At 37.3% G+C, this 20,241-nt stretch overlaps 1 protein-coding gene across 11 annotated transcripts in view; it reads right to left on the reverse strand.

The window, feature by feature from the left end:
• The window catches only part of LRRC7 (leucine rich repeat containing 7), a 475,871-nt gene that overhangs the window by 60,859 nt on the left and 394,771 nt on the right, over positions 1 to 20,241 (reverse strand). For 8 of the 11 annotated variants that reach the window (XM_084871851.1, XM_084871861.1, XM_084871856.1 and 5 more), the window contains 3 exons: positions 17,963 to 19,661; positions 14,067 to 14,207; positions 4,771 to 4,890 (listed from right to left, as the gene is read on the reverse strand). In XM_084871851.1, coding sequence (XP_084727977.1) covers positions 4,771 to 4,890; positions 14,067 to 14,207; positions 17,963 to 19,661 — 1,960 coding nt within the window. The remainder of the gene's footprint in view (positions 1 to 4,770; positions 4,891 to 14,066; positions 14,208 to 17,962; positions 19,662 to 20,241) is intronic. The other 3 variants (XM_084871859.1, XM_084871858.1, XM_084871862.1) reach the window with 3 other exon arrangements.

Below are 20,241 nucleotides of genomic sequence, written 5' to 3' on the forward strand. Positions count from 1 at the left end.
AGCAGTGTCATGGTGCTAATTCTACTCAGTAGTAGCCTCATAGTGGTATCTCGGGGCACAGAGCTAACTATTAAAAAATCTGCAGAGACTTTGAGAAAGAGATTCAACTGGGTGCTGGCAAGACTTCTTCACCACTTAGTCTCCTTTGGTTCTCCATCCATTTGCAGCTCAGTTTCTCATGTTCTACGTTAACCTGTCTAGCCTAATGACTACTTACTTCACGACAACTGCGAAAGTAACAACGATTCAAACACACACACATTTAATGTAGAATAAAATGTAAACCGAATAAATAATAGTACAGTTTTCAAACCTATTTTGGTAAATCCTGCAGCCCATGCAAATAATCCCATACCATTTTCATTTCCTTAGGTTAATTCTCACTGAATACTAATTTGATATATTCAATATAAGATATAATAATAAAAATACCCTAAATTTGGACATTTAAACATGCTTTATTCTCTCTATTCTGTGAGGTAATAGGTAGACATATGCATTTATAGATTCTAAAATCTCAGAACTATACATGGGGTGAATCATAAAATGTATATTGTAGAAAGAATATACAAATGAGTTTACACATGGAAGACATGATACATACTTAAAGACATATTACATTATTTCACATTTGACAGGAAGTATACCTGGTTAATAAAGTTTTCAAATAAACAATTATTCCAGATAATTAATCAATAAATAGCATTGCACATGGCTCTTAAAAGCACATAGAGAAGCAAGAAAATGATCATCATGATTTGTATTGATGGTATGATTAAATATGACATTATGGATACTGAAAATAGATTTCATGTAAAGTGGAGATATGAATGTATAATATAAACACCTCTTAGTTGCATCTACAGTAATATATAAATAAGGCTTTCCCTTGTATGGGAAAATTAGAGTAGTTCTTTGAAGCTATGTATGTGCATATGGTTCCCTCCTTCCAGCAAGCAATCTGCATTAGGCTCTGATAGGTACCCCTTTAATTTCTTGCCATCAGTTCATCCTCTCCTCTTTTCTCATAAAGAGAAATTTTCCTCCTAGCTTGTCTGAGATTTTCAACAAGCAGCTTCTTCCCTTCAGCCTTTAAATATGATCAGGTGTCTGTTGTCTTAAAAATTCCCTTCCAGAGTCCACCCTAATTCTATCTTTTCTTTTAAAAAGAAAGCCCTTTTTTTAGTTTTTTAGATTTCTGTCTCAATTTACTCTGTAATGAGGGGAACTGATTTTATGGTAAACCTAACCGTATGAATGGAAGAGTGAGGAGGGAAATAACTTAAGTATTTAATATTATATATAAACTAGAGGCCTGCTGCACAAAATTCATGCAAGAGCAGGCCTTCTTTCCCCTGGCTGTCAGCACTAGCTTCCCTCTGGTACCCGGGACCCAGGCTTCCCTCACAGCCCCGGCTTTGTCAGGAAGGGTGTCCAGTCTAATTAGCATATTATGCTTTTATTATTATAGATCTGAGCCTTTCCCTACATTTGACTGTTTCTTATGTTAGCCTAGTGTTTCCTTAATGCTCAAGGCTGTTTCCCTTGAGTTTTTTATACCTTGCAAAGGAAAGAACCCCACTGAAAAAACGATTTCTTCTCTGTTCTTCCAAGGAACATCTCTTAAATGTTTGTGTTCTGTGGAGTTCTATGTCATCCATCTATCTCACTTATGGCTCAATTTGATGACTGCTAAGTTTTAATCTCCAGCTAAGATTTCCCTCCTGACCCACCTGGTGTGGCTCAGTGATTGAGCATCGACCCATGAACCAGGTCAACTGTTCGATCCCCAGTGGGGGTGGGGTGGGGTGCAGAGGCAGCCAATCAATGTTTCTCTCTCATCGATGTGTCTATCTCGCTATCGCTCTCCCTTCCCCTCTCTCTCAAATCAATAAAAAAACATTAAAAATATTTTTTCCTGAATTTCAGATAAATATATATAAATATCCACTAAACTTTTCCTCTCAGATGTCCCAAAAATACACCAAATCAACATATTAAACTTAAGCTCTCTCTCTTCTCCACTTCCACTTATTATTCTTTTTGTATTTCCCATCTCAGTGCATATCGTCACTCACTTGCTCAAATTAGAAACCTGGGTATCAATCAAATTTGGAACTGCCATTTATCTCTTGTGCCTTATGTCCAGTGTAACATTTAAGAATATATTGAATCTAATATTTCTCTCCATCACCTATTGCTTCCATATACTCTTCCCTGAATTACAATAGACATTTCTTAACTGGTTCAATTACCTCTAGCTGGTCTCCTCTCCAATTCATACTCTGAAAAAGCTATCAGTATTCATTAAATAAAAATTTAATCATGTCTATGCCCTGTCTAAAATAGTTCAATGTTTCCCATCCCATTTCTTTCACTGTAAGGCTCAGCATAATGTGGCTTCTGCTTATTCCTCCAGCTTTATTTTACACCACTCTTCATTCTTAACTTCCTTTAGTTTCTTTACTAAACAGGTGCATGCCCTCACAGCACTGTATCCCATCTCTACAGCACTGATCACATATTATAGTTATCTGCACTGCTGAGTATTGCTCAATAGGCAGATTAATAACACGTGTAACACCTGCAAATCAGGATGTTCACAATTATTTGGTGTAATTTGATATTTTATATATATTAAAAGTACTGAAGTCATCATCAAGGGGAAAATCATCACCTAGGTTACAAAGTGTTTTGATTATGTAATGCATATGTAAGTTATGAATCAGTTATAAAGTGAACACTCATGAACTTAAAAACTAGAGTGTAAGAACCACAGTTCAACTTAAGAAATAGGACAGTACCAATAATACCAGTTTCCTCCCTCATCCTACCTCCAGATTTCCCTTTAGAGATAACAATAATCCTAATTTTTTTGTTAACTTTATAAAATTAGTTTTCTCACTCATGTAATTATGCCTAAACAATGTGTTTTAATTTTGCTTATTTTTGAGATTTATAAATGTGGTATTTTTGATGTGTGACATCTTCTGAAACTATTTTTTTCACTCTAATTATATTTTAAAACCTTATATACATTATCATAATTAAAGTTAAGTAATTTCCATGGCTGTAAAATATTTCTTTGTGTGGATAGCAGAATTTGTGTATATACTTTCCTGGTGGTAGATATTGTGTTTTTCAATGTTCAACTATTCTAAATATTTAAAGTATCTGAATGACATGTACACATTTTTTTTTCCTAGAATAATATCTCAGGAAGAGAATTGTTGGAATGTAGGGGTCTATGCATGTTTAGCTTTATAAGATAATTTGTTACAAAACTGTTGTGATTTTTATTCCACAAGCAGTATAAAAGTTTCCATTGCTTTTATACTTGCAAACAGCTTCATTTTTCATAATTTTTCCAAATCTAGCCAGTGTAACATAGCACCTTTTTTTTTTTTTTTTTTTGCATTTCCTTGATTAAATGATTCAGGTTTTTTTAAATTTTTATTTTTATTTTTTTTTATAAATATATTTTTTATTGATTTTATACAGAGAGGAAGAGAGAGAGATAGAGAGTTAGAAACATCGATGAGAGTCATCGACCAGCTGCCTCTTGCACACCCCCTACTGGGGATATACCCACTACCAAGGTACATGCCCTTGACCGGAATCGAACCTGGGACCCTTCAGTCCCCAAGCCGACGCTCTATCCACTGAGCCAAACCGGTCCCGGCTAAATGATTCAGTTTTTAAAATATTTATTTACTCTTCTGATTTCCCTTGCATTTTATAATTTTAAAATATTCTATTGTATGTATTTTCTTATTGACTTGTAGGAGTTTAAAACATATATTTTGGAATACTAATCCCCTGTCTCGCATATATCTCACAATTCACAATTCTCTTCTCTCAGTTTTCTTTTCTTAATGCTTTTTATGGCAACTTAATATGTAGTCTTATGATTACATACCTATCACTCAGCCTATCTCACTAGACTAAAAGGTCCTGGAGGTAAGATACCATATAATATTTATTTTTGTTCCTCAACATCTAGTAACTGTTTCAAACATAGTGTTATTTGACTCATTGTTTATTAAATGAATGATTGGATGAATGAATGACCTTTAGAAATTCAAATCAATATCATTGTATTCAAATTTTATTTCATGCCCAGCCAGCATGGCTCAATGGCTGAGCATTGACCTATGAACTAAGAGGTCACGGTTCGATTCCCAGTAAGGGCACATACCTGGGTTGTGGGCTCAACTCCTAGCAGGAGTCGTGCAGGAGGCACTCAATCAATTGATCTCTCTCATTGATGTTTCTCTCTCTCTCTCTCTCTCTCTCTCTCTCTCTCTCTCTCTCTCTCTTTCTCTCTCTCTCTCTCTCTCTGTCTGAAATCAATAAACGTATATTAGAAATAAAAAATGTCTCAATTTTAAAAAATTTCATTTCATACAAATTGGCTACATCATAATGCTGAAGCCAAGAAAATCAGAAGTATATGCTACACACCTTCCTGTACTTGCATGTCAAAGATGGTGGCAGGCACTAGTAAGAAGTGCTAGTATCTGCAGAGAGGCAGCAGAATGTTTGTAAATATTACCAGCTCTGAACATTTGGCAATGTTCATTTTTCATCTTTTTTAGTGCACTTATATTAACCATCTTTTTCAGTGCAATTATAATACTTATAATAAAATAATATTTAGCCTAAATTTGTCACAAAGTTAGAAATGATGTTAAGCTATAAGACATGGATTACATATTACAATGGATGTGCAAGGCTCAAGGTTTGTGTCATCATCTTAAAATTGGTTACCTTTTTAGTAATGGTCTCCGGAGGTACATCTCGCCTCCCAAGAGGATAAGGATTCCATTGGCCACTAGGAGATACATCTTCTTGTCCATTGTCTAAAATGTTGCTTTGCTGGGACGGGGTCTATTGCAAAAATGGCATGGCATTCTTTAGTGATGTGATAGAAGTTTAATCATAGTTTTCTGAAGAGAGTCCCTAATGATTATGGTCAAATTAATTTTGTTTAACTGCAAAAAACCCCATACATCCTGAACTGGAAATATTATTATACATCTTTTACTCAGTAAAAAATTCTAAATTGACAGCTTTCTGGAAGCAGTGAGAAATTCAACTAACGTAACAATCCTAGAGTTACATACTGAAATTTACAGAAAAGTTTAGATTATTTACAGTACCTGAATAAAAATAATAAAAATAAAATTAATCAACTGATAAAACCACAACATTTAAAACTTGCTTATTTTTTTTGAGCATGCTACTACCGTGTAAAGTATAAATTGAAACCATAGAAACACAGTATGTAACTCCCAATATTCGAAATCATAGCCTAACACAAATTTTATAAGGCTGCACTGATTCTGGAAAAATATACCTTGCACTAATCCAAAAGAGTGTTAACACTAGCATAATGTATGTAAGATTCATGGTTATATGACATTATCTACAGATAGCCATGAGGGGGAAAATTAAAACAACATAAAATATTGTATTATTAGAATCACAGTATAAATAAATAATGACTTTTAATTAGAAATTTATTTATATAGGTCACATGCATTAAAGTTTAAACTCTTTATATATATTTAATTTTTTGTGACTTACTGCTTATTATTTTCAACAAATAATAATTTCCCTGTCTTTATTATTATAATATTAGATATTGGGGGGGAGGGGGTCCTTCATAGTCTGACCTGAATAATAGGAAGGAATCACACACCACAGAGGGATATAATAGTGGGCTATTTTTCTTCTGAAATCAGATTAACTTTTCACAAAGTCTTCCTCTTCCCCGAACCTACAGGATACACAGGAAGTTCCTGAGGAACTCTTATGGGTGAGATACTATGTTTAGTCTTCCCTATTCCACTTTATGTGGATGTTCTGAAGGATCACTACAGACACATAAAGCTGTTACAGCGTGTATGTGCAGCTCTACTCTGTGTCAAGTATTGACTTCCAAGCCCAGAAAGGGAGAACTAGACATTCTCTTTATAACATGGCAGAAGTGGGCTGCTTGCTAGGCTTCCTCTGATTACACGGAATAGTCCCAGTTGTTCTACTTTAGAAAACAATTATATAACCACTCTATTTGTATTCTGACTGCATGCCTTTTTAAAAAGCGTTGCCTGGAGTTACTTGAAAATCAGATGTGTTATGAAACTAGATGAAGCTTTCTTGAGGTCTAATGGACAAAGTGAAAAGTAAGAAGATAACTCAGTTTTCTTCTTATTCTTTGGCCATGAGCCTATCTGAGAGTGAAAAAAAGAGAAAAGTATTGAATTGAAGCTCCTGGGTTAGCTAGAAATGAATTTGTGTTTCTTTGGAAACCAAACATTAACACATTTGAAGTTTATATTACTTAAAAATAACCAGATAACTATTCAGGGTCCATCTGTTTGTCTTTAAGCATTAATTTTCTAGTTTTTACCTTTTTTTGGATTATTATTTGGGCATATGTCCCCAAAACAATTTTTCAATGATATTAAAATATGACAACTCAAATTATTAAAATTAAGCAGTTAAAATGTGATTATCCAGAGCAGAAATTACGGGCCCATGTTTTATTATGGCTAGGTTTCTGTGCCAGTGAAGTGGGATAATAAAGTGTTTTTCTGGATAGGTCTGTGCAACACATATTTTTTTGAGAGCTCAACAGGTATCTTTTTCTTTCCTCCATATCACGCCATCTCTTTTCCTCCATTAAACTGGGTTCAACTGGCCAGATGTGACTTCTAATCACAGAGAGCAACTGATAATTGCAAAATCCTTTCTGGCATAAAAAAAAAGGGGGAGGAGGGGCTAAAACTCTTCAGTTAAATTTTCTGATATGCTGATATAGGTTTTTCATTTGTTCAGAAATTAATCTCTTTCTCTTTAAAATTAGGATCAGCAAGCATACCAATTTCTCTCTATTACGGCCAAAGGAAACATGCAGACACATAAAGAAATACTTTCACTAGACAGTGAATTAAAGGGATAGCCTGAACGCAGTTTCCTTTATTAATTACAAGAATGTTTTGGTCTTTTTGTTCTAAGTAAGACATCCTAGGGGTGACTGCAGTTTGCAGAAATAGAGTATGGGAACAATTTATTGTTTGGGATGGGGGAACCCAAAAGAGAGTTATATGGTAGATTCACATTATTTCCTAAAATGAGCATAGGCATTAACAAAAAATTGTACTCTTGATAAAGTGCTAATGAACCAAGTATAAATAGAGTTGCTCAGTTATTAAATTCTACAGAAGATTAAAAGGAGCAATTGAAAACTATAAAAAATAGTAATGAAATTATCACTATTGAAATTTATTATTTTAGAGAAAATAACCGAATTGAGGTTCAGTTATTCATTTATTTTTAGTACCACATTCTAGATATTTTATTTACATACTTTAAACGATTAAGAATAAATCTTATCCTTACCACATGTAACCAATTAAATCTAAAGGACATGGAAAATCATCACCTGCAGCATTCCCTCAGCTTCTAAATTCAGCAGATCTTCAATATTTCAAAATAATAGAGAAAATGGTCAGTGTGATTTAGTGAAAAATAAAAAATTGTATTTAAAAAATTCAGTAATGCTAATAAAAATGTTGCTCAATAGGTACTGGTCCCAAAGACTGCTGTGGACATTTGTAGATTTAACACTGCAGTGAATGATCACACGTGTCTATTGGAAGAAGTGATGTCTAATTTTGCTGAGACATAAATGTGCATGAGTATGCGTGTCTCTCTCTCTATCTGTGTATATATATGAATGTGTGCGTGCAGGTGTGTTTATATGTCTCCATATGTGAGTATGTGTATGTACAGGATTCATAGGTAGGAGTAAATGAACTTAGCTGGCCAAATGGCTTTGCTCTTGCCCTCTCATTGATGGGTATAATAAACACTTAGTGCATTTTGTCAGAAAAATTATAGTAAGTGTAGTATTACAATTTGGCACTTTGTAAAGGTCTTGGAATGGATCCCTTAAGATCTCAAGGATCTATTTTGCTCACTAATTGTCACGTGATTCATGAAAGGCGTTACCATAGATTCAAAAAATGCTTTAAAATTAATTTTCCTCAAAATATTTCTGGCAAAGTTATTGTTATATTATTATTTTCCTGCATATTTTTGAAAAAAAATAGGTATTATAAAGACGATTATATGCCAAGCTTGAATCTAAACTATTATGATATCACGGGGTTCAATCTGAAGGTGGTAAGGTCATGTCCACATGATTCTTAAACCAGCATTTTACTACAATGATGAAGAAGCATCTGTATGGGTGCTAAGATTATTTTGGTAATTTTACCGTCTACTGATGAAAATGTATGTGGTTTATAAGATAAAAGCACTTTGCATAATTAAGCAGTTAAGAGAATTCTTCTGGGGGTAGGTAGCCAATAATAAATGCAGCAAGATCAATAGAAACTGTAGGCATAAACTGCCTCTAGGTGCCGCCTAAATAGTATCAAGTAAATAATCCTTGGATCTGGGGTAAATAAATGCATGTAAAATGTTGGCACTATTTGATTCAGAGTTATCTGCCTAGATGCAGTAATAAAGGACATTGAAGATTTTAAAGTCATTTAGGTGCAAGTCTTGCTATCTAAACTTATCTAATTCAAAATATAGCAGAATGAGTATTAACCAATAAAACATATAACATTTTCTTCTGGGAAAAATTCTATGAAAAGATGATTTAATACATATACGTATTTCCATAATTTCAGCATCCCTTCTCTTGAAATTATAATTTATGTTAATATCTGTTTTAGTAATCCAATAAGCATTAGGTGCTATAGTATAGTGTTATGGTGGGAGACATTAAAAAAAGAAAGAAAAGGAAGCAAATTATCAATTGCTCCAGTGTAGAAGAGACCACGCTATGAATATTGGCAGCCAAAAAACTGCAAACAGAAGTTAGAAAAGGCCAATGATTTCTTTCACAGCCCTGCTTATCCCCGGGGCTGCAGTAACATGGATGATTAATTTATTATTTTCTTGGGTTCACAACCTTCAGCTTTTGACTACTACCAAGCATATTTCTGGGTTGTAGTAAGTGCTCAGGAAGAGCAGGAGGATCTTAATGAGTGCAAGTTAACTATTAGCATTTCGTAAGCTCAGCCAACTCAGAAAGCACGTGTCTGTAGCTCATAGAGGTTGACTTGGGTCATGATATATTATGGATAAATGAATATATTCTACTTATGTGTTCTTTCACCCCATGATATCTATTTTTCCGGATTGTTAGGAAGATGATGTGGGATAATAATGTGTACAAGAGCTGAAACCGGTTTGGCTCAGTGGATAGAGCGTCAGCCTGAGGACTGAAAGGTCCTAGGTTCGAGTCCTGTCAAGGGCATGTGCCTTGGTTGCGGGCACATCCCCAATCAGTTGCAGAAGGCAACTGATCAACGTTTCTCTCTCATCGATGTTTCTAGCTTTCTATCCCTCTTTCTTCCTCTCTGTAAAAACTCAATAAAATATATTAAAAAAATAATGTGTACAAGAGCGCTTCATCAACTCTTATGAGTTATGTTCTAAGAAGATGCCAGATTTTACAAACATTTGAGAAGGCAGCATTGTATAGTAAACAGCAGGAATTTGGGTGCCAAGCAGAGTCAGATTCTAATTCTAGCTGCCCCTATTCTAGGGACAGGGGTTACAGTAGTAAAATAGTAAAAATATAGTAAGTGACTTATTTTTTGTGACACATGAAACTCAGAATTCTCATCAATATAATGAAGATAAATACTTCCTATGAGAGTTTTTGTTAGAGTTGGGTGAAAAAAACATATTTAAAGTACCTCATTGTACCAGGTACATAGTAGATTCTCAATAAAATCTATTCTTTATTCTTCTTCTATTGAAATATTTATTCTACCATTAATCTGGATAATAAAAATGCTAGTTTGAATTGACATTTTACAATACAGTTGACCCTTGAACAACACATGGTTAGGGGTGCCAATTCCTTTGCAGTCGAAAATCCACATATACCTTTTAACTTCCCCAAAACTTAATTACTAATAGCCTACTGTTGACAGGTAACCTTACTGATAACACAAACAGTTGATTAACACATATTTTCTATGTTATATGTATTATATATTGTATTTGTACAATAAAGTAAGCTAGAGTAAATAAAATGTTATTAAGAAAATTATAAGGAAGAGAAAATACATTCACAATATTTACTGAAAAAGGTCCATATATAAGTGGACCTGTACACATCAAACCCATGTTGTACAGGATCAACTGTATTATATTTCTCTCTGATAACATAACATTTCAAGACAATAGCTAAGTTCAATTACAACAGAACACATCCGAAGAAGCACATAGAATCATTAATAACATCATAGAAAGTTGCCTTAAATGCTTTTTGGAGCAGCAGTAAATAAAAAAAAAAATTTGAGTAAATGAATGAATGAATAAATAAGTAGATAGAAAATATAAAAGCTTATAATTTAATAGATGATTTCATGTCTTAAATGCTCTGATCATAAGTATCATTACTTTTTTTTTAGGAAATTAGAATAATCATCAATAAATGAGAATATTAAAGAAAATTACATTTATTAAACTAATGTTGTTATATTTATTCACATTCTTTTAATATCTTGAGGCTTCATAAAATTAAATTAGAAAATGTAATTTACTGTTTATCATGTGGAAAGTCTATATTTAGCTTGTAATTCATAAAAAATGTGCATTACTCAACCTAGCATAGAAAAATATGTAAGTGGAACTACTCAGAACACAGGAAAATCTGGGAGAGTCTTCCCTTTCCGTCCACGTAAATATTCACTGTGTAATTCTTATCAAATACAGTCTTCAATCTTCATTCACAAATAGTTAAATCCTTTCATTAATTGACTACAAAATTATTTAAAGAAAGTTGAGAAGAAAAGACAAACAAACTAGATATGTTTTGGCAAACTAAAAAAAACCCAAACCAAAGAAGAAGGAATGTGCTGGGTCAGGATCTCAGCTTACACACGTGGCACCTTTCTGTCAATTACCAAAATGGAAGGTAGGAATCACAAAAGGCCCACTGCATTGGGTGCATAACTTACAAAAAGACAGTCTCAGTTGAGAGAGGAAATACACAAAGGTGCCCCTTTCCTCTAATGACCAGAGGTATAGTCTGGATTTCAGCCCCAGAATGTCCCCTTGGGAGGGCATGACCACACAAAAGTATGCTGCACTTTATTTCCCTTACTTAACTTGTAATATGTGAAAAACATTCATTTAGATTTCTTAGGATACTTCATTCATTTTTTCCTAGCATCTAAGTAGAGATGGCTAATATTATCACTCAGGAATTTTATGAATAAAAAGACAGTGCCAGTGTTTCCACAGGAGAACGGACATCTTTGTCAATTTTCAATCTGCTGAAAAGTACGTGTTTATAAATTGACTTTATTTTGTAATTTAGTGAAATTCTTGTGGCCAACAAATATTGTAGATATATTTGTTGCAAAGAAATTGTAGATATATTAATTTTTATCTTAAGAGGCAAGATAGAAGTGTTGAAATTTTATGCATTTGTAAATCAAAGGAAAATAATTCTTGTCCATCTCCTTTCTTGTAAAAAAGAGCTCAGCGAAAGTGAGCCTCAGGCATGGGATCATTTAGCAACAGCGGTCAGTGGATCCAAGAAGGGGGATTCTGAGAGTCTGCCTTTTAAGAGTGATGATGGGAACGCCTGGCAAAAAAACCAGACAGGTTTTCTAATTAAGGAAGCTCTGCAGAACAGAGGTACCTGACCAAAGATGAAGGGGCAGAGGATTAGACTGGAATCCATGGGAGGAAGCAGAGGCTGGAGGAGTCTCAAAAGTGAGTAAGCGTCCCGCAGTGTCACATAAGATGGAGTTCCTGCAATGGCGCCAGGGAAGGAAAGTTGTCCAAAATGCCTGAAGGCCTAAAGTTTAGACACCTTAAACTGATATTTTGGGGTCACGAAATCTTTTTGAGGTAATAGAATACTTGCCCTGCCTGTGTTCCTTTTTTATCCCCTGCCTTCTTTGTCTCTCTCTCTCTCTCTTTCTCTCTTTGTTTGGATAATGCAATATTGACAATAATTCATTTTCAGATGGAGTCTTGCAATAACTGAATTATTCTTGATTTGCAGTTTAATGTAGCTTCCAAAGAGAATCCCTTTAGGTCATCTCTGTGCCCAATGGAGGAAGGTTGAAGAGCCTCTAAATATTATAATTCTGAAATATTTCTGTTATAGATCATCCTAAAGCTATAGTAACCATAATGAAGCCATTCTCTAGGGTACCCCAAACAACATCAGAAAACTAATATAGCAATACAGAGGTACCTAAATTATATCTACAAATAATCTAGATATTCAGAAAGAGTGCTTCAAAGTATATCACCATATTTTTAGCACTAAATATATCTGTGTTATTTTATAGAGTAATAAGTAAGTAGGGCTAAAAACTAGGCAGAATAAGGAGCTATTTATATGGCGTAACTTTAAGGGATTCAAGTAATAGCTTCCTTCATACCAAGACCTCTCTAAAATCACTGAATTTTGAAATTTGATCATTTTAGTTTAAGGGTTTCATTTCTATTACTTGTCAAGCCTTCCAGGAAAGGTGCCTATTAAAATTGTGACATCTCCTCTATTACTTAGTGCAAATAAGTTAGTTTCAAGGCCTTTTGCAAAACTGGTTTCCTTGCGGCAGAGGATGAGAGCCTTGGGCGTCTGAGGGAACATGAAGGGCAGGCTCCATAAAAGCTGGGGCTCCAGCTAAAAAGGCCTTGCAGAGAGTGGTATGTGGAAGCCGACTTGTATTAGCTCAGGAGAACCGTCTGCACTCAAGCCCCAGTTCTGAGTTCAGTGGAGTTGCCTTAGTACTCTGAAACTGGCTGAGAGGGAGTATTTATATCACTGACACTGGCAAATATCACAAATCATGGCCATGGTTTTCTCCCTGGAGAGGAAGTTACTTACACACCACTAGTTCTTCAACAGGAGACCAAGAACAAACAACATTCAAAGGTTCCTAATTTAGTTAGGTGTTTTTCCCCCCAAAGTGATGATACATTTGTGAATATAAATATCTCTTTGATTTTTATCTCTCTACTCAGAGTGGGAAGCAAACAATCCAGAGGTAGAGATTGTTTTTAAGACTAATCTGACAATAAAACCTGAACTTGAGGTCTTTTGACCCTTATTTTGCTAGGGTGGGAGTTTGTTCCATATGGTCATTCATTTTGCTAGGAGGCTACTGTCACTCTGTTATCCCCACTTTGCATTGCACTTCCCCCGCTAAAAAGTTACTAGGCTAACGACTCTGTACAATAAAGTCTTAGTGACATATTGTGCAAAAATGACTCATTAGTATCCATCAAAATGTAACGAAGACAGAAGGCATTAATCAATTTAAACAGGTAAAATGCACATTCTCAGTTTTGCCTGAAGAAAAGGAGCAGAAATGTTCCTTTGCCAATGGAAATGTTTCATCTTACAGTGTATTCTCTTTCAAATGAGCCTACATTTTCTTTTATTAGCCGAGGTTGAGTAACAATCTACTGGGGAAGCCACAGACTTGTTTCTCATGTTTTACTTCTGTGTAGCATCTCCTGCAGGGGAAACAGGCTGAAAAAGCACTTAGAGGTGTTGACCACTTAATTTCCATTCCAATTTAGGACTCTGTCTTTCCCAAAAGAATGAACAGAAATCCAGTTATAATTTTTAGCTCTGTTCTTAGAATGCATCATCAAGTTAAGGTTATCTAAAAAAAAAAAAAAAAAAAAAAAAGTATAAAAAAAAAGAATAAAGGAAAAGAAAATGAATAACATGAAAAATGAGCCTTAAAGCAACACAAAAAGCCATGTACCTGCTCAATCCAAAAAGCAAAGCTGTAGAGCAGGAACCTGACCATCAGTCTAGCTACAAATATTCATTTAGCAGCTCAGAAGAGTTCAGGCTCTACATTAGTTGCCCTTGTGCTTTAGGGACTCTTGAGAGTCTGTAAGCAGGGCCATATGCACAGCCTAAACACAGGAAGTAAGCAAACTGTAATTGGCTTTGGTATGCTGACACATGTAGGGCAGTCCATACTTACTTTCTGAAGAGGTAGTTCTTGTAGATCAAATTTAGACTTAGTCTGCAAGTTTAAAGTCATGCTTCTGCCTGCATGCATTGCTGAAATACCTCCATAGGGCAGCATGCCAAGGTTAACTGTGTTGTGTTTGTAAGCAGCATTCTGAGTAGAGGAGATAATCATGTGACAGGGTGTGAACACATGCTCAACAAACTGATTATAACATGAATATGTTTCAATTTATCACATTTAACTTTAAGCAAGCAAACAGTAACTTTCTTTTCAAAACATGCACTCGATCAGACAGAAGCAAACAGTAAACAGTGTTAGTTATGCACATAATGAGTATCGCCCAAAACTACAGAAAAGACAAAAAGCCAAGATACATTCTGTTTTATATCTGCTGCTAACTCAGAGGCATAAAAATCTACCTTGCATATCATGATAGCAGTGATTTTGGACAGATGTGGTTTACCTGTGGAAGTCTATTAATTAAAAAAAATGTAAACAGTGAAGTCAGCTGCAAATCTCATGGTGTCTTTCACATTATGAGTTCATCACATACAGAAGACAAATACTAGCTTCTGATCTTGCCTTAAAACTGATGCACTCAATGTTGCAGCCAAAATCAGTTTATTTTATTTCTCAATTTATAGGCTCAATTACAGCAACTCAGAAAAAGAGCTGGTCTAAAGCTCATTCAATCTGACCAAAGTCTGACTGAATTTACAGATTAATTTAGTCAAACTAGTCAAATAAGTTATATGAGGATCCAAATACTCTTTTTTATTTCTTAAAAATTGCATTTAAGTTGGAGAAGTTTCATTATGAAACTAAAGGAATTATGACTTGAACTATTAGTGCTACTTATATACTACACCTAAATAACTCTAGAAAAATAGTATTATTTTAATTGTGGCTATCCTTCTAAAGTTATTCCAAGTGTCTGGTAGTTCATTTTTCCTATAAAACTTTAAAAAATTAAGACATTTTTGGATGCCTGGCCATCAAATAGTTTTCATCAGTACAATCTCTACTTTCCATTTATAATGGAAATGTAATAACTCAGTGTTTGATCCTTTAGTTAATTCTTTTATTTTGAAAAACAAAAATCTATGTAAATTAACTTAGTACCCTTTTAAAAAACTGAACCCTAATAGTAGACAGCTACTCCACTCTAGGACATTATTTGCAAAGCAATGGTTTTTAGCATCAGAGGTTCACTTTACTATGGATTTTTGATTGTTTTATCAGAGTTTCTTCATTGTCACTATGCCGAAATGGAAAAGGACACTGAACACTTCAGCCTAACCCTTGGATTAAAATCACCCCACCTAGTGCTCTATCGCTCCTCTAGAAGGGTAGCAGTCTCAGATACATGGCCTCATGTTTTAGTTTCTCTCAGTCACAGTGGGGATCTGTGGTGCAATGGGGCATCTTTTATCCTGGGCTGTCCCTGGAGCTGCCTCTCCGAGTACCGACCAAGAGCTGTAACCAATATCATGTTGGTCTGTTAAGCTTATCGGAGCTTAAAGGCAGTTCTGTTTCAGGAGGACTGGACAAAGATCTTATAGTTTCCAATGTAACTATTTGATTTCCAGGGTTCAAATTGCTCAATGGAATTTTGCTAGGAAAGAAGCATAGCATGTCTCTGGTACAATCTGACTTTGGACAGAATGTTCAGTGGCACAGCTATGTCAAAACTAGTTTTAGGCAACACATCTGTGTTGAATTCATCTTGTTGAGTAGCTGAGATTAAATTTTAAATACGATATAGCCTGAAAAGCTCAGTACGTCAATTGGGAGGAAGAAGAAATTTTATTTGGAAAAATTTAGAAGAGCTTCTAGGATTCAACAGCTTGAAGCAACTCTCTAAAGCAATTTCATGTCAGAATTAAAGGAGAAGCTATTAACATATATTGACGTTGCTCTGAAAAATGAAAGACACTAATAAAATGATAACTAAACAAGGGATAAATGGAGGCTGATTAAAAAGGGAGGTGCTGTCATAGCAATGGGAAATATATGAGTTAACTTTTATGTTTCTGAACCCTGGGACAGGCAGGGCCTCTAGACTTCCGGTGATCCAACCCCTCTTTTTATCTTCCCCCCTCCAAATTCCTACTCCAGTTAGGAGTCACCTACTTGTCAGTAGCACTGTTCAAAGGAGAGAAACCATTTAGCTGGGAAACTAGGAAAGGAATGATGGTATCAAATGTTCAGAATCTGCTTTTCTTTTTTTATGCTTTGTTTCCACTCAGTCCTCTGCTGCCTCAAGTTACTAGTCATTATACTTATGCTCTGAAAAGCTTCTTACAACCTTTCTTGACTCGTTTATCTTACCCTTTTACGTATGGTCGTGTCTACACGAGGCCAGAGTTTCCAAACTGTACTGTATTATTTGGCCCCCAATTTTTTCTCCCTCCAAGTTATCTGTCTACATGGAGGGTATAACGTGAGGTAAGGCGTGGTGACAATTGAGCAGGTGTCTCCCACTGACAGCCAGTCATGAGGCTTTGATGAGCTCCCTTCAATGGGACTGAGCACACCTATTTGAAATAGACATTCTGATGAATTACTTGGCAAGGCAGAACCAATTTCCACAGTGAGAAACTAACACCCACACCCACACCTATTAGTGCACTCTGTCCCCAAAAATGATTGTTTTTTTTTTTTTTTTGTCATGTAGACACGACCTACAAACAATATAATTATTTAGAAAAAGTACACCTGAAAACACAAAATTCAAGGTTAAGGAAATATAGATGATAAATGCAATGACCTGTGCTTTCAGTAGGACACCAAATAAAATAATAAAAGTATTGACTGAAAGTCTCCCATGGTGTACTATTACCCAGATTCCCAATTTACACTGAAACTTTTAAACCTACAAAATGAGAAAAGGCCCTGTTTTCACAGAAAAGAGGTTTTGTGTTTTTTTTTTTTTTGTTTTTTTTTTTTTTTTTTTTTGCAGGGCACACAAAGGCCTGTACACCAAAGCCAGAAAGGACACTCCATAATGATGGTCACTGGTCACACTTCTAAAAAATGACCAGATTCCTCTTAAAGAGAAACAATAGTCAATAAAAAATAATTCTAGGCCTTATACATTGTTTTATTCCTCAGTAATTATGCTTTCTTGTGACTTAATTTTTTATCTGAAATGGTACTTATTTCCTGAATATACATACTAATTTGTACATTTGTAGTCTTTATAAAGACTTCATCTATTTCTGTGGTCTGTAGTATGATTTGAATTTAAACATTTCTTTCCATTTAAAGACTGCCATTCTAAATGGCGGGATTTTTATTAAACAAAATAACATGGTGGGCCTCGCTCAGGAGGGCATGTCTGCTTATTTTATATTTTCTGTTTCTTGTTGGGAAGATTATTATTACTCCTTTGAAGTAATAACTTTAGTAGTCCCATAGCGGTAACTATATGCAAATTTTATAAACAAATTAGACCTGACTTTAATAAAAGTGTGTTTCCATGCAGAAAGGGGCAAAATACTCACTTTTTTTTTTAATGGATTCAATTAAAATCATACTCTTTAGGTCACCAGAGAACAGTTTTGTGCCTTCGGAGAGACAATTTGCCTTAATGGCTAGAAAGTGGCTTGAAGCACCATTCCCGTATAATCAAGTGAAATTCTTTCTTGCTAACAATATTTAGGCTAGATTGGATGAACAACTCACCTACAAGGTTATGGACTCTCCAAGAGCATGAAACAATACCCATGAAGAAAAACAAAACAAAACTATAATGACCAATTCCCCACAATATAAACAAAAAATGCTGATCATCTATTCATCCACGTAGTGCATGCGTCACCACACGGACTTAAGAAAATGCCAATAAAATTAAAACTAAAAGGCAGGAGGGGGTATTCTGAACAGAGAAAGGCCAAACATACCCTGTCTAACCTTCTAGCTTCTATATGTCTAAGCAGCTGTTGTCTCCAGTCTGCAGGCATTTTACCACAGCTCTCCTCTCCCTTCACAGGAGTGGGCCTCGTCTTTATATCACTGTTATCTGATGGCTTGTCATAGTTACCCAGGTTATAGTCAGACGGTATTTTCTCCAAGAGAGCTGCCATGGTGGGCCTAGCTGAGACTGGCCTGGTCTGGGAGGCCCCGTAACTCTCTGTGCTGTAGCTTCTGGCAGACAGCGGCCTCCTCTGGGTGAGGTTTTTAACCGGAAAGCTTCCCGCCTGCGCTGCTGCTTTCACTTCTTGGTAGGAAGGGTGCTCGTCTTCGTACCTGCCGTTCCTTTTCAGGAACTGGGGCTCAGTCACGGACAGGCTGCTGCTCTGGCGATCCAGGCCGCCCCTGTAGGGGGGCCTGCCGTACCGATCGCCGGGGGGCAGCTCGGGAGGCTCACTGACCCTCCTGAACATGGCCATGTCGGTGGCGCTCACCAGGGAGTCGGCTCTCCGCAGGAAGCCCGCCCTGGCCCCTTGGCTGGCAAACTGGGCGGCGCTGAGCAGGGCATCCTCGTTGACGGATGGCTGGGAGAAGGAGAACATCTGCTCCATGGGCGGGTACCCCCGGTAGGCCCGCGGGCTGATGAGGTCCTTGGCGAGGCTCTTGCCCGGCGGCTGCTGCTGCTGCTGCAGGTACTCGGGGTTGTGCTGGAATTGGGGCGGCATCCTCTTGTCGGCCTTCACTTCCACCGCGCCCTGGGGGTTGAAGCTTTGGTCGAACTGGTAGACCTTCTTGGTCATGGAGGCTTTCTGGGGCTGAGGCCCCTTGCCGCCTCCGTACGCGAGCATCTCCGTGTCGTCCAGCATCGGGACGGACTGGCTGCGGGACATGCTGGCCATGCCCAGGGGCTCCGGGCCCAGCAGCCTGTCCGGGCGCTCGTGGCTGCCCAGGTGATCGCCCCCGGAGGCGTAGTGCTCCAGGGGGATGTTGTAGACCTTGTAGGTGCCGATGTCGATCTCGTCGATGCTCTGCGACTTCTTGAACTTGTTGGACTTGATGTCTCTCAGGAGCGGGGAGAGCCGCTCGGTGCTCTTGCTGATGGGAATGCCCTTGGGGGGTTCCGGGCGGCAGTGCATCTGCGAGAAGAGGCTCCTGTTGGGGTTGGAGTCGTGGTACTCCCACGGGAGCCCCGGGGAGAAGGGGCTGGGGATGTCCACGGAGTCCTTCATGTGGTCCTTCCTCTCGGGCAGCGGGCTGGTGGTGGGGGTGCTCTCCAGCTTGGAAGGGAAGGCGGTCCTGTCTTCAAAGGGGCTGGGGGTCCTGGTCCAGTTCTGCCAAGGGTTGGGAGGAGGCACTTCTGTTTCGGGCGTGTGTCTGGCTGCAGACTGCTCCAGCTCCAGCGGGACGCCCACGATCCTGTCCTGCCGGAGCAGAGGCCTGCGCCCGTGGGCGGCCGGGTTTCTCGACTTGGAACCCAAGAGCGGGTTGCTGTTGGCATTGTCGCCGCCGGCGGCCTCCTCGGCCACGAACCCCGTGTTATCGTAATGCGAGCCATCGGTCCAGGTGTCGGCGAAGGAGTCACTCATGGGCAGCCGGTCAGGGCGCTGCGGCAGGTTCCCCGGGGGGACGGCCTCCCGCTGGCTGAGTAATGGCTTTGAGTCGAGAGGTTGCGGGAAAGACGGTGCCATCCTGCGAAGACAGTGGGGAGAAGGGTGAAGATGGTTCCTGGAAGTATGAAGAAAGGGAACAGGCAGCAGCCAAGCAGGCCACCGTCCTTTGTTGAACTGCCCATTCACCCACACCTCTCTCTTATGGTGAACACCTCACTATCATTTCACGTCTAAAAAAATCCACCCTTTACCCTGCTCTGACTTTAATTTCTTCTTCCTAGTAATCAATAACTTCTAACATAATATCTATTTTAGTTATCTATTATATTATGGACTATCTTGTGTTCTCTGCTAGAATATAAACTTATATAAACTTATGAGGGCAGAGATTTTTTTTTTTCTTCAGGCCCAGCATTGTGGCTGGCATAGAGTAGGTATTAAAAATATATTTCTTGAATGAATGAATGAACAAATGAATGAATGAACTATACAGATCTTTAGTAATGGTCTTGCAGCCTAATAATTAGAATCACCTGACTCCTGGTCCCAATTCCTGGAATTCCTGATTCAGGACATTTACAAACTGTTGGTCGAGAGTACCTATTCTGTAAATGCTTGGTCTACCTAATAAACTCAACCTGTCTTCAAATAAAGTTTAT

This window comes from Pipistrellus hanaki, assembly GCF_964339955.1.
Source record: "Pipistrellus hanaki genome assembly, chromosome: 2".
Lineage (NCBI taxonomy): Eukaryota > Metazoa > Chordata > Mammalia > Chiroptera > Vespertilionidae > Pipistrellus > Pipistrellus hanaki.